The following is a 12,738-nucleotide window of genomic DNA, read 5'->3' as shown; positions in this document are numbered from 1 at the left end:
GATTTTTAACCATTCTAAAGTCTAATCATACTAAAAAACTATCATTTACCGATATCTCACAATACACATATCCTTTTTGCTGAATAACTGAACTGAAATAATGTAAACTTGGCTTAAAATGTACAGGACCTTTGGAAACAACATAATTTATTATACTTTGTTATCTAAATCGGAATTTTATAGGAACATATCACTCTGTACAAATTATTCGATCGAGCTTTGATTAACAATGTGAGCTTAAAGGCAAAGTGAAACATACGTACAGGATCTCTACATGAGCGATACAATTAGAAATAAAAGCACTAAGTATTATCTAGAAATCTAATTCTTCATTATAACTCTCTAGTGACAAATGCTGCAAATAAAATGCTTTTAAGGTATTTATGACGTAATGTATCGCTCACCAATAAATGCTATTTATTTAATGTAATACACGGACCACTGATCACTGTGTTTCTATGGCAATATAAATGTCCATGTCACCACACTCTAGTTTATAAGCGAATATAATAAGTTACCAAAGCAATTTCGGATAAGCTACTCTTAAGGTTTAATATAAAATTCGATATATTTTTTTACGATGTGATGAAACCTTAAAATTGTGTATAAATGTGTTAAGTACACATGTCACACATGTTTCGCCATAATTTCGCTTTAAGATCATCTTTTGTATTTAATATACTTAACTCTATTGAGATTAAAATTATATAATATAGAAATTAACAAAAATCTTATGATAACATAACACGTATGGCTTTAAAACTAAATTGTCAAAAACAATATTAATATTGTAACGCCATAATAATGTATGCGGACTTCCAATGCAATGGAGATTAAATATATTTTTTACGAAATTTAATTTGTCTTTTATAAATCTGTGACCGTCCCCTCGACTGTGATCCCTGGCGCTAGCTCCACTTTCTCGCTTTCCATTTTATTGTCGTCAGAATTGATCAGATCGGTTTGTGAATCTCTCTTTTTCAAAGCAGCTATAATGAGGTCCTTTGAATTTTTGCGAATGAACTCTTTACTTGGAGATCGTTGTGGAGGTGGAGTTACTCTGCTGGGCGGAGGAGTCTCTGCTGCCATCCTGCAGGGCGGAGGTGTTGGGGCAGTACGTTTGGTTGAAGGAGTAGGAGGTTTACCTGGCGGAGGAGTCGGCGCCTGCATTTTGGGGGCTGCTGGTGGTTTGGCCCTGCTCGGTGAGATGATATGCTTAGTTACCACCTGTTTTTCTTCCATATCATTACCCAACTCGTTAGACCTCTTCATGGACGCCCTGTTCCGAGGAGTTTTCTTCAGCATAGCCTGGAAATTGAATGGAGGATCGTCCTCGTTCATATCGCTGGTGGACTTAGCCATTGCTTGCAGTTCCATTATGGGATCTTGGGCTTCATTATCAATAGCGTAGAGGCTTCTACTGTAGCCAGACTTTCGTAGCTTTGGTGCTGCATCTTCGAGGATATCTGTGTCATCCCGTACTCCTGCCCAGGGTTCTGGCGGCTGGTAGTAAGATTGTGGTGTATGGCCTGGTTTCTTTTTGTATACTGCGGGTCTATTGGCGGGTCCGTCTTTACGGGCGGATTTTGTCGCGGTTGATTTGTCCGGTTCATCGGGCGGTAGCACGGGCACTGGCTGCGTCGGGTCTCTGCAGAATGGCACTGTGATGAGCGTCTGTGTGCTCGCCGACGCTTTACTGGTGTCGGTTTGTGCTGAACTAAATCGACGTTTCAACGGTTCGTCCCACTGCTCGTGGTCGGAATCATATTGACTGGCAAATGTGTCACTATAAGAAGAAATTGGACACATTAGTGTTTTTAAGAATAATACATTTAATATTTTAAAGTTATTTTAATTTTTCGAAGGGTTATTCGATTTGTTTTCATGACCCAATATTTTTTATATTTAATATAATTAATTCGTCTATAATGAATACTCACTTGCTCTTAGCTGAAGGGTCACACATGTACGAGGTGTCGTAATACTGCAGCTGGTCGATCCTGAACGGAAGCTTCCACACTGTAGGGGGACCAGACCCGAGGAAGTCTCCCTCCTTAGAATGAGGGTCCACCCGATCTAGAAGTACTGAGGTACTGGTGTTTAGAAGTGCTTCCAAAACTGCCTGGTTGTAAATATGCACCTAAAATGAAAGAGGAAAGTTATATGTACGGACGCTAGCACATTAAGAAAATTGATTTTCAATTTTATTATAAGGGCTATAAAGTTGAAAATCGATTAAGGAAATTGACTGATTGGTTATCTTAATGTGCAGACGTCTGTACCTAGAAATTTTTAAAATAAAATTATTTAATATTGTTTGCATAGCAAATAGCAGATGATTGTAATGCGTCGCAAAGTTTCGCTTAAGAGTGCAATACTCTTTAAACTTACCAATTTATATTTTGGTAGTTGTTTAACCTTTTGAACGCCACGGACGTTTATAGACGTCTAACGAAATCGTGCCAAACACGCCACCGACGTCTATAGACGTCAAGAAAACGACATTTTTAAATACAAAATAAATATACTAAATTAAGTTTTCTGTGTTTCTTTTTCCTATTATTTCAAACTACTTTAGTGAAATATTGTAAATTGACACAAAGATATATTCATTATTTGAATTCACAAGAAAAAACAATCGTCAAATATTGCTAATCGAAATCCGTAAAATTGTGTATTTCCCCACGCCACAGACGTCAAGACACGTCAGCTAGTGATGGGTAGGTAAGGTAACTTATATTCCAAATTTATGAAATATTTTATTGAAAGTAGCTTACTATTACTTTGACAATTACTTTTTACTGACAAATATTCGTATCTGAATATTCCTAATGTATAATATTTAAAAAAATGTGGAAAAGAACTTATAATTGATATCCTTAAATCGATAGTTTACTGTCCACTCTCGCGCATCCCTATGTAAGAGCTCATAGACAGTTACCTGTACGCCACAGACGGGAATGGACGTCAAGCGGTGACATCATTAGCGCTACGGGAGTCTGCTAGTGCTTTACTACATTTATTATTATGATCGGTGGTAATATTAAAATTTGAACAGCAAAAGGACTTGGATGACATAAGTTTGCCAAGTTTCGAAGAATCCGACTAATAATTATATGTAAAACTAGCGACCCGCCCCAGCTTCGCATGGGTGCAATGGTGATATATTATACCTGTATTATACATAAAAACCTTCCTCATGAGTTACTCTATCTATTAAAAAAAACCGCATCAAAATCCGTTGCGTAGTTTTAAAGATTTAAGCGTTCATAGGGACATACAACATGACAGAAAAAGCGACTTTGTTTTATACTATGTAGTGATGATTAAATTGTTTTAAATAATAAAATATTATTATTTTTTATGTACCACAATATCACATGATCACATCCCTACTCGCATGCGAGAAAGTTGTCAAAAGTCGTGCCAGCCACGCCAGAGACGTGTCTTCACGTCGGCGGATGACGTCACGAACCAGATTAGTGATGTACCTTATTATATTATTGATTTATTCGTTTGTAGTTCTAATGTTTGCTTTTAGGTTGCTTAGAACTTAGTAACTGCTGTTTAATGATAGTATGATACCAAATAGGGTCAAGTTAAATAAAAGACCAATGCAACGAATAATATTTATTTAAAAAATATAGAACGAAAAGCACGGATTCATTGGTTATCGATAACTTTTCGAAGTAAGATGTTGGAATCACTATTTTTTTTGTAGGTTTTTGTACTGAATTTGTGGCTTGGCGTAGAAGGGGCGCCGATGTGTTTACGCTCTGGCGTTCAAAAGGTTAAAAAAATACAACAATCAATTTGGCTATCTACGTCTGTAGCGTTTCTAGACTATTTCGTCGCTGTGTAATATTTATATGTTCTTAAAACCTAATTTTTATATTCAACGACATCTAGGCGATATAATAGGTAATTATGTAGTCTAGTCATTTAATTAAACATTATCATGAATCATGAATAATGCTCTACGTCGCTATGGTAAAGATAGTTGTCGATACCACCCGTGCACTTTACGTGCACCCAGACTCGACAATTTAGCAAAAGTGTCGCAGACTCCACGCTTGCCAAGATCGTTTATTACAGAACTATTATCATGTAACATCTCATAGTTGACTGTATTATTTGACATCTCAGTCACACGTTTCATAATTTTTCTCGTTAATTTTCTAGGCATCTACAAAGTCAGAGAAAGAATTCAAATGTGGTAACCGTTCTTTTCAAAATAAACGGTTTTCCCCCTTCCCTAATATTGTTGTATACTTGCAAGTAAATAAATTTTCAATGAAAAGATATTTAAAAAATGATGTTTTTGGGGGATTTCATTGTTAGAGTTATTCTGTAAAACACACTTCGTAAAAGAAAATATAATGCTTATTAAATATATAGACAAAAGTGAATGCAGGAGATCAATATTAATGCAATATTTTACGTCCTATCTTAAAGACAATATTGCAAATCTTTAACAAAGTGCAGTTTTACAAAATAACTCCAACTAAAGATAAATGTGTCAATAAATTACCTGCTGCGAGAAATGTACTAGATCCTGATAGCGAACTGCTCGATATTGCAACAAAACTTGAAATATAGACCGGCTTTTCCACTTCATAGCGAATCTCTTTAGGAATGACGCTGTTTCTTCATCAATTTGTCCTGTACTTTTATTTATGAGCGGCCCGTACGCTTTGCGGACTATGTAACCTCTGTATGCTGTAAAAAAGAGGTATGTACTTCTTTACTTATTTCAAACATTTTATATTTAGAAATAATATCAAAATTAAAGTTATTTAGGTAAGTAAATAACTAATTTATTTCAAGTTATAGTGTGGTTATTTTCACTTTTTAACATGCAACACTATTTGTTTATTTTCAGTATACCTACCCTCTTTTGACAACCTCTACCTAACAAGACTTATGGGATTAGCCGTAAATTCTATTATTTTTTAAACGTTTGTTGGATTAAATTCGACCTTGAACTTCAAGCTATCAAGAAAATTAAGTTTGGATTGTCTTTGTGATCATAGGACCTTCTGTAGAAAAGAAAATAATAAGGAAAGTAATTGTCATACCTTTTTGTATCAACAATGCAGCTTCGTCTTCGGTCACGTTCATCGATTGTTGTTTCTTCAGTTCTTTTACTGAAAATTCATAAAAATATTTAAAGTATGTCAAAGAAACTCCGGGAAAAACTGAGTTCACCGTAATCTTAGGTTTATATTGGAAACAGTGCAGTAAGTATCTTGTATCAAAAAGGTCATGTAACGAATGAAGAATCAATACTTACTATGCTTCATTTTCGATTTATCTTTGTTAGCTTTTCTTCTAGCCAAGAAAGCCCTCATCATGCATTGCACTTTAATAATTTTCTTTACCTGCGTTTCGTAGAGTCTAAAATACAAAATAAATTTTCATTCGATCATTAGCATCTTCCATTATCATACGTTGTTCCTTGTTATATTATTATGTCTTACCTGGATAAAAATTCTTCGTTGTAATATTTCAAAAATACTTTACTTTTACCAAGCACCCAGCCTTCCATCTTAAGACGAATCATCAGAAGCCTGCAGTTCTCTTTCGTCACCTCTACGTTTTCATCAAAATCAAATGCTAGGAAACGATATCTGTAATGACAATTTGATCAAGAGATAGATAAGTCAAAAGACCTGCTTTGCCATTGCCGTTGTTTAAGAGATTGCGTGTAAAAGTGTTATTTTATAACCTATTCGCAAAATAAATATCATGTATCATTTATCATTATCATTCAAGAACGAGAAAATATCATAATGGTTTAAGGGTCCTTAATAAAATGGTGTGCCCCTTACCTCCGAATAAACTCTGCAAAGGGTATACGACTTGAGAACCCACTCTGTCGTGCTTTCGCTGTATCCAAAATGGCCAGGGCTCTTATCTGCTGCCTAACCACTTCTGGTTGGAATCCTCTAGGGTTGTCATTCAGATCAGCTCTGACACAGCGAACGTAATGGGTGCCTCCACTGCCAGGACCTATGGATAGCTGCTTCAGAATTTCTAGACTAGTAGCCCTGTACGTCGCAGCTGCTGTCCGCATTCGGTGTACTTGAGAGTATTGGCCCTTGGAAACCGTGTTGTATTTCTGAAAATATAAGTTATAAATGTAGGTAAAAAAACTGATTTGAGTTTTCGTCTCAAGTTCTTTGTGTAGTTGAATAAGAACCATTCCTTACTCGCGCCTTCAGATTTTCCATTTCTTTCTCAGATTTCGACCTCACAACAGTCACTTTTGGTTGGCTTGACGACACAGTCAAGTTTCCAGTTTTAGTCAATTTGTTCCTAAACAGTTGTTGCAGTGTAACATTGGTAGAAGCTCGCATAGTTTCTATCATTTCAGGAGGCAGGAAATCTTTGTTTTTGTCAGCCATTTCTCTGCAATCGTAGTTTACTTTTCCCGTGTAATGGGCTACGCTAAATTCGTGGCTGCCTGATAGTTTGATGTAGGGTCCTTTGCACGTTGTTCTTATTGTACCTGGAAAATTAATATCGTCAGCGTCAATTTTTTATAATTGGGTTGTCAGTCAGTAATATTGGGAAGTTTACTTACTCATAATGAACTCTTGTCCACTACCCGTTCGACTAGCTTCGTCTAAAATATAGAATAGTCCAAGAGGTCTTCCCATTAACTGATCCACAGAATTCTTATTGTCATAGAAATGTAAAGATACTACAGGAACTTCTTCTTCTGCAGTTTCCTGCATCTCCCAAGCAAACATCCTCTGGTTGTACAGAAACTGTATTTGTTCGTTTGTAGTGTTAACAATTAGCTGTTCCAATTTATTTCTGTGGTAGCATTCGAATCCAAACATGTCCAGCAAGCTCACTGAGTATTTGTCACCACTGAAACATTATTTAGTTGATTAAAATATATTCTGAAGTTTTTCGGGTTAAATAAGTGGTTACAAAAAGCGGAATACTTACAATACAGATCTCATAAAGGATAGCTTGGAGTTTATTAAATTGATCATCCAATCAATTAGCCTCTTGTACAGTGCACTTGCTAAAGTATCTCTTGCATCTCTCGCTTCATCAGTTGAGTGTCTTCTCTTCACAGCAGTTCCACTTTCGATCAAACAATAATTTAACAGTGCCCATAGAAATTTCACTTCTTCCAGTGACAGTAGTTTAGCAACTTTCTTCGCTTCATCAGGATTTTCTATCTCAGCTGTACCACTTTTGCCATCCTTAAACCTGACGTTACCAAGTACCAGAATAGATGCTAGGACTGTTTCGAAAAACGTTATGTCTTCTTCTTCCCAGTCCAGAACTTTAAGATTTTCTATAAATTCCTGATAGAGAGTAGCGTTATTTTCAAAATTTTCCCGTACACCTTTCAAACCCTTACTCGGTTCGTCAAGTATCCTCAAATACCGATGTTTTCTGTTTTTCTCTAAACAAAGTTCTTCCGTGCGATTTGCGGCTTCCATGGCGTCGTAGAAATAATACAACAGGTTGAAATTGGCTTGAGACCTGAAACACTTATTTGAATTTTATTTCCATCGGTAAACGTAGTAAAACTGCACTCTGAGCTACTTACATGTCGGTGGAGGAGACGCGCCACTTTTCTAGCTGGTATAACCAGAATATGGCACCGCTTAGTTTTCCAGAACTGCCGTAAGTGACTTGTATTTGGAATATTCCTCTTGTGGAATGAGCATTTAATGGAGTTGCTCCAGTTATAGCGGCTTGTATTACTTTAGTTGCTTTTTGTATCCTTTCAGCTGTATTGTTCTTCATTGATCCTAAGAATGTGAGGTGAGATAGTGCATGTAACATATTTGTAGTTTTTCCTGATTTACATTCACCAGAAAATACGACATGCTGCGGTTCATTATGATGCAGAGCGTCTTGATATGCACTGTCTGCTACAGCGAATATGTGCGGCTCATTATCCGACCTCGACTTACATTCATATTTTTTGTGGTACTGAAAACATTTACATTTTATAATTAAATTCTGATTGATTCAAAGAAGAATGTTCTTAATTTTCCGTACTTACACTTTCATTATAGATATCATCATTTGTATTTGGATTGAGGATTAAGAGAACATCTCCGATAAACGACATAAAAGACCCTTTGGCTAATTTAGTTTGTAACTCTGTCAGAATGCTGTCTTCTGTTAATTTTTCCAATGCTGCTAAATCTTCTACTTGCATGGTTTCAGGTTCAGAAACTCCTTGCACAGTTAGTAGGCCGTTTTTAATCATCCTTTCGGGTAATTTATCTGTTAGTGACACATTCTTCATATCTGCAGCTAATACTTTTAATTCTGTTGTGAGCTATCGAAACATATTAAGATGTTATATCTTAATCGTATCGTGATATTATTATATTACCAAAATGTGAACTACACTTACATGAAAGTCATTTTCCGGAACCGATTGAATGAAAGGATGCTCTTCCAATTCCATCATATAAGGTCGGTGTTCAGGATTCTTTTCAAGACATCTGAAAATGTGAGACTTCTTAGAAGAATATTCGTATTATTATTAATCGAAAGGTACGGTATACTTACTCAGTAATAAAATCATTAATATCATTAGACCACATAGCAGGTTTCAATAAGCTCGGTGGAGGATTCCTCACGATTTGGAAAAGTGCTCTTGTTGGATGCATTTCTTGAAACGGCGCTTTCCCATCAGCCATTTCTATAGCCGTTATACCTAAAGCCCATACATCTATCCTGTTTCCATAACCCTCATCACCACATGTCACTACTTCAGGAGCCATCCAACTGGGCGATCCAATATTTGTCTGACTCGTATCAAGGGTACCTTTCAATTTGCAAGACAATCCAAAATCGGTCAACTTCACTTCGCCGTCTTTTGTAATCAGAATGTTGCTGCATCTTACGTTGCGGTGTATCACTTTGTTCTCGTGCAAGTAAACGAGCGCCTAGAATACAAATGAGTGAGGTAGAATTGATTGCACCAATCGAGGCAGTCAACACGGTAGTTTGACAGGGAGTGATGGAGTGACCGCCCCTAACGCGGAGGACTCGTGGATTGTTAAGACGGCTGGGCGATACTAACGTCAGCGTCAATCAAGTCCCCACGCCCCGAAGATTCATTGGGGCCTATTTGCATACATATCGGAGCTTCAGTGCTGTCGCAGGCGGGCTGTCCGCGCTCTCTGCTGTCTGATATATCAGCTTGTTTAATGCGTTCATTACGATCGTTTAGTTGTTAGTGTTGTACACAATGTTTATCGATATTTCATTGTCGATTGTTTCATTGATCACGCTTAACTCACGATATTTCTAAGTTTTGTAAGGAATGGAAAATTATTTATAGTTTTGTTTTCACAATGTCATCCTCGTGACTTAATTTATTTTCTGAAATATTTTATTTAGAAAGTATACTTCGTTTATAGGCTTAATTGTTTTGTTATTTATAAGTAATTTTTTTTCTAAAATACATATTTTCCAAAGCGTAAGTAACACACTTATTGACAAAATATGTACGAAATTACTAGTGTACTAAATTTTTATTTCTTTACTCAACAATCTGGTTTTTTATTATTAGTTAAATAATCGATACAACATTTTATGAAAGTATCGACAAAGATGACATCCCAATTTCGACTTTGATCGTACTTTACGAGATGCAACATCGATAGATATGCGTGGAAGATCTGCCTTACGAAGAGGACAGAGCACCGGTATTGTGAACCAAGTGGCTTGCATAAAGATAATACGCATTTAACCCACTCCGATAACTTGAGGCCTCGAAGGACGAACTTGCTTCGATTCGAACCTACCTTATCATAAGGATATAAGAAAGATTTTCCATTGACTGATTCGCGTTAGAGAGATCATCGGCTACTGCGCCAGAGATCCGTATATCTTGTGTGTGCGAGCATTATTTACGATAATTGAGCGATGCGCCGCGATGGGGGGCCATCATGGTGTTGTCGGGCGCGCACCGACATTCGCATCGACAAGTTCGACTGTTCCGTCGCGAATCACATCAAATAAAGCGGCGTGCATTTTAAGTAATGGCTCTAGATTGTATTTCAACGTACGTGGACATTCGCCGGGCAATATTTTATTCGACGTCACGCGAGCAACAGAAATAGCCGGGACACAGATCCGAGAACAATTGAGTTTGCATTCAAAGTACCTACCAATTGATTCAGCCGTTGAAAGGTGGACTGGCAGGCCCTTTGTTTTATAAACAGCCATCTCGACTCGTATGTGACGAGCGACATGTTTATAGTCAGTCGAATATGGTCTTACCTTGATCGTATATTTGAGGATGTAAGCGATGTGTTCCTCGGACATTTTTCTGTCTGTTGCTTTCAGTTTCCTGACAATATCGATGACAGATCCACATTCGCACAACTGGAAAATAGATGATTCATTGTGTTATTTGAATCATGGCGACGTTTTCAAAAGACGCTGCGGTAACTCTGGCATTGAAATATTATGCACTCATTGAGTTCCATTGAGTTGCGTTAATAGGCTTTTGAGTTTAATGCGCTAACGTACCTCAAGAACGAACCATATCTTCCTCACGCCTTCAGATTTCTCACAGAACACTCCGTAGAAATCTATCAGATTGGGATGTTTGGTGAAGTCTCTGAGTATTTTGTATTCTTCCTGTATGTGATCTTCATTTTCGTCTGTGTACGTTTGTATTTTGACTGCGACATTTTTGCCAGCTGCTTGTGAGTCCGAAGCCCGATGTACTTCGCCGAAGATACCAGCTCCAAGTTTACCTTCGAGTTTGTATCGGTCAAAGGGACTCGGCAAGGCCGATACGTTCAGACCGTCCTTCATGGTGGACGGATCATGTACCTAACGTATTGAGTTATCCTGTAGGAAAGTCACAATAGGTGATGTTAAGCTAAAACAAATTCTCAGTAGTTTTTTGCAACCTGGTGTTGTTATATTTTGATAGTTGACCTTCTACAATGGGACGTTGAGTACAGTAACAGTATATCCTTCTACAATGGGAATGCTTCGCCTATAAAAGAAGTGAGACTTCCAAGTTCCATACACAGACCTCAGTTAAAAATGATATAACAAGTTGGCAAGTTTTCACACACTTTGTTATAAACCTACTAAACGCAATGAGTCAAGTATATAATTTTCTATTAAAACTTGCCAAGTTATATCATTTTTAACTGAAGTCTGTGTATGGAACTTGGTACTTATTTAGATCTCACTTCTTTTATAGGCGAAGCATTCCAATATTATCTATTGTTTTGGGTGGGATTTCATTTATTTTTGTAAGGTTTATTTTCTTATTTTACTTTATTTTGACTAAATACAAACCTTCGTAACGAATTTTAGGTCGGTACGACCATTGGAAGATAAAGATATTTTTTTTGTTTTAGTTCTTTAGGGGTATGAATTTACACCTTCATTATTTTTAAAACCGACTCACACTTGGCCATTTTCAGATTTTTTCCTTTACCTTGACCTAATTTTCAAGTCAATACGACCATTGGAAGTGGTCTAGGTTTTTGATGAGTGAGTGAGTGATGTTCAGTCAGTAGTGTATAGTAAAATTAGCGATTTTCTGACGTCAATATCTCAAGACCTACAATAGGTACATTAATGAAATTTTGTATTTTAGATAAGTAAGTAGATCTCGACAGATACTTTTCATCTCCGTAGATAAAATAGATTTTGAGTTATAGGTGGGTCGAACTTGGCCCGAAATGGTTCGTGTAATATAACCCACGGCCGGTGTGTCGGTTTTTTTGCTCGAACTTGGCGGACACACTGCCGTGTGTCTAGATTTTGTACGGAGAGCTCGTGTGTAGTTTATATTACCGATAACAGATGGCGGTACTTTATAACATGCCACTATTCTTGATGTATGCCTTCTTTAACTTAAGAATGAATTAGCTACTAATATGTACCTGGCTAATTTATTAATTTAATAGTGATGTTCAAACAATAGTATAGTGAAGATGAACTAAATTAGATGTAAAGCCTTCAATCTGTATACATACAAGTATGAATATTTTACCAATTGTTTTTGTGTAAAAACAATAATAACAACATAACATTTCATTATAACTGAGAAAATGACCGAAGTTGTGATAATACGAGTTAATTTTCACCTGCCTTATACCCCAGTCCCACTGTACTAAATAGTCTCTATTTCATTTGACAATAACATCGCACAGAATTAACTAAATGCCTTTTATTTTAAAAACAAATTAATTAACATTAATTTCTTTTTCAATCTTCAGTTAAATAAAAAAAAACAACAGTAAAGACTCACCCACTTCTCTCCAACCACCTCCAACGATACGGCATCGGCCACGGCGCAGGGCCGAGTGTTCCTTTCCCTGGCGAGAGCTCACAAGTGCTAGGGCTTCACGTATTAAGAACACTGCTAATCCTCTAATAGTATTAGGTCATAATGCCCGACGACCTTCCTACATACCTTGGATACAATTTAATTGGGGACGCGTTTAATTGTGTTTCTTTAGCTAAGTATGTAAGTTAGTACTAGATGGTATATCTAGGCAGTAATCTGTGCTTACGTAAGTGTAGATCTTTTTAGTATTGGATTGCTAAATCCGTGAAAGTAATTAAAATTCGATTAGGGAGGATTTGTTCTCGAAGTATCCTATTCGTGTGTTTATTTGGACTATATTAAGGATCAGCATTATTATGTTAGCGTGTACTTCATTCGAATTTCTTTCCCTCAAAGAGTAACGTGCTAAGGGTGAAGCG

The 12,738-nt window shown here is 36.8% G+C and overlaps 1 protein-coding gene across 1 annotated transcript; it reads right to left on the bottom strand.

Annotated features, from left to right (window-relative positions):
* Positions 1-701: 701 nt before the first annotated feature.
* On the bottom strand, positions 702-12,369 carry LOC118273226 (neither inactivation nor afterpotential protein C). Its single transcript, XM_035590085.2, has 17 exons — positions 12,281-12,369; positions 10,531-10,857; positions 10,279-10,383; positions 8,557-8,936; positions 8,399-8,489; positions 8,039-8,320; positions 7,577-7,965; positions 6,961-7,509; positions 6,587-6,879; positions 6,213-6,511; positions 5,832-6,121; positions 5,481-5,630; positions 5,294-5,397; positions 5,079-5,147; positions 4,532-4,719; positions 1,941-2,140; positions 702-1,786 (listed from the first exon to the last, which is right to left on the bottom strand). The coding sequence occupies exons 2-17, from the start codon at positions 10,819-10,821 to the stop codon at positions 868-870; spliced, it is 4,599 nt and encodes a 1,532-aa protein (XP_035445978.2). The 5' UTR covers positions 10,822-10,857; positions 12,281-12,369; the 3' UTR covers positions 702-867.
* Between the last annotated feature and the right edge of the window lie 369 nt (positions 12,370-12,738).

This window comes from Spodoptera frugiperda, chromosome 1, assembly GCF_023101765.2.
Source record: "Spodoptera frugiperda isolate SF20-4 chromosome 1, AGI-APGP_CSIRO_Sfru_2.0, whole genome shotgun sequence".
NCBI classification, from domain to species: domain Eukaryota; kingdom Metazoa; phylum Arthropoda; class Insecta; order Lepidoptera; family Noctuidae; genus Spodoptera; species Spodoptera frugiperda.
This window is presented reverse-complemented; position numbering and strand designations above follow the sequence as displayed.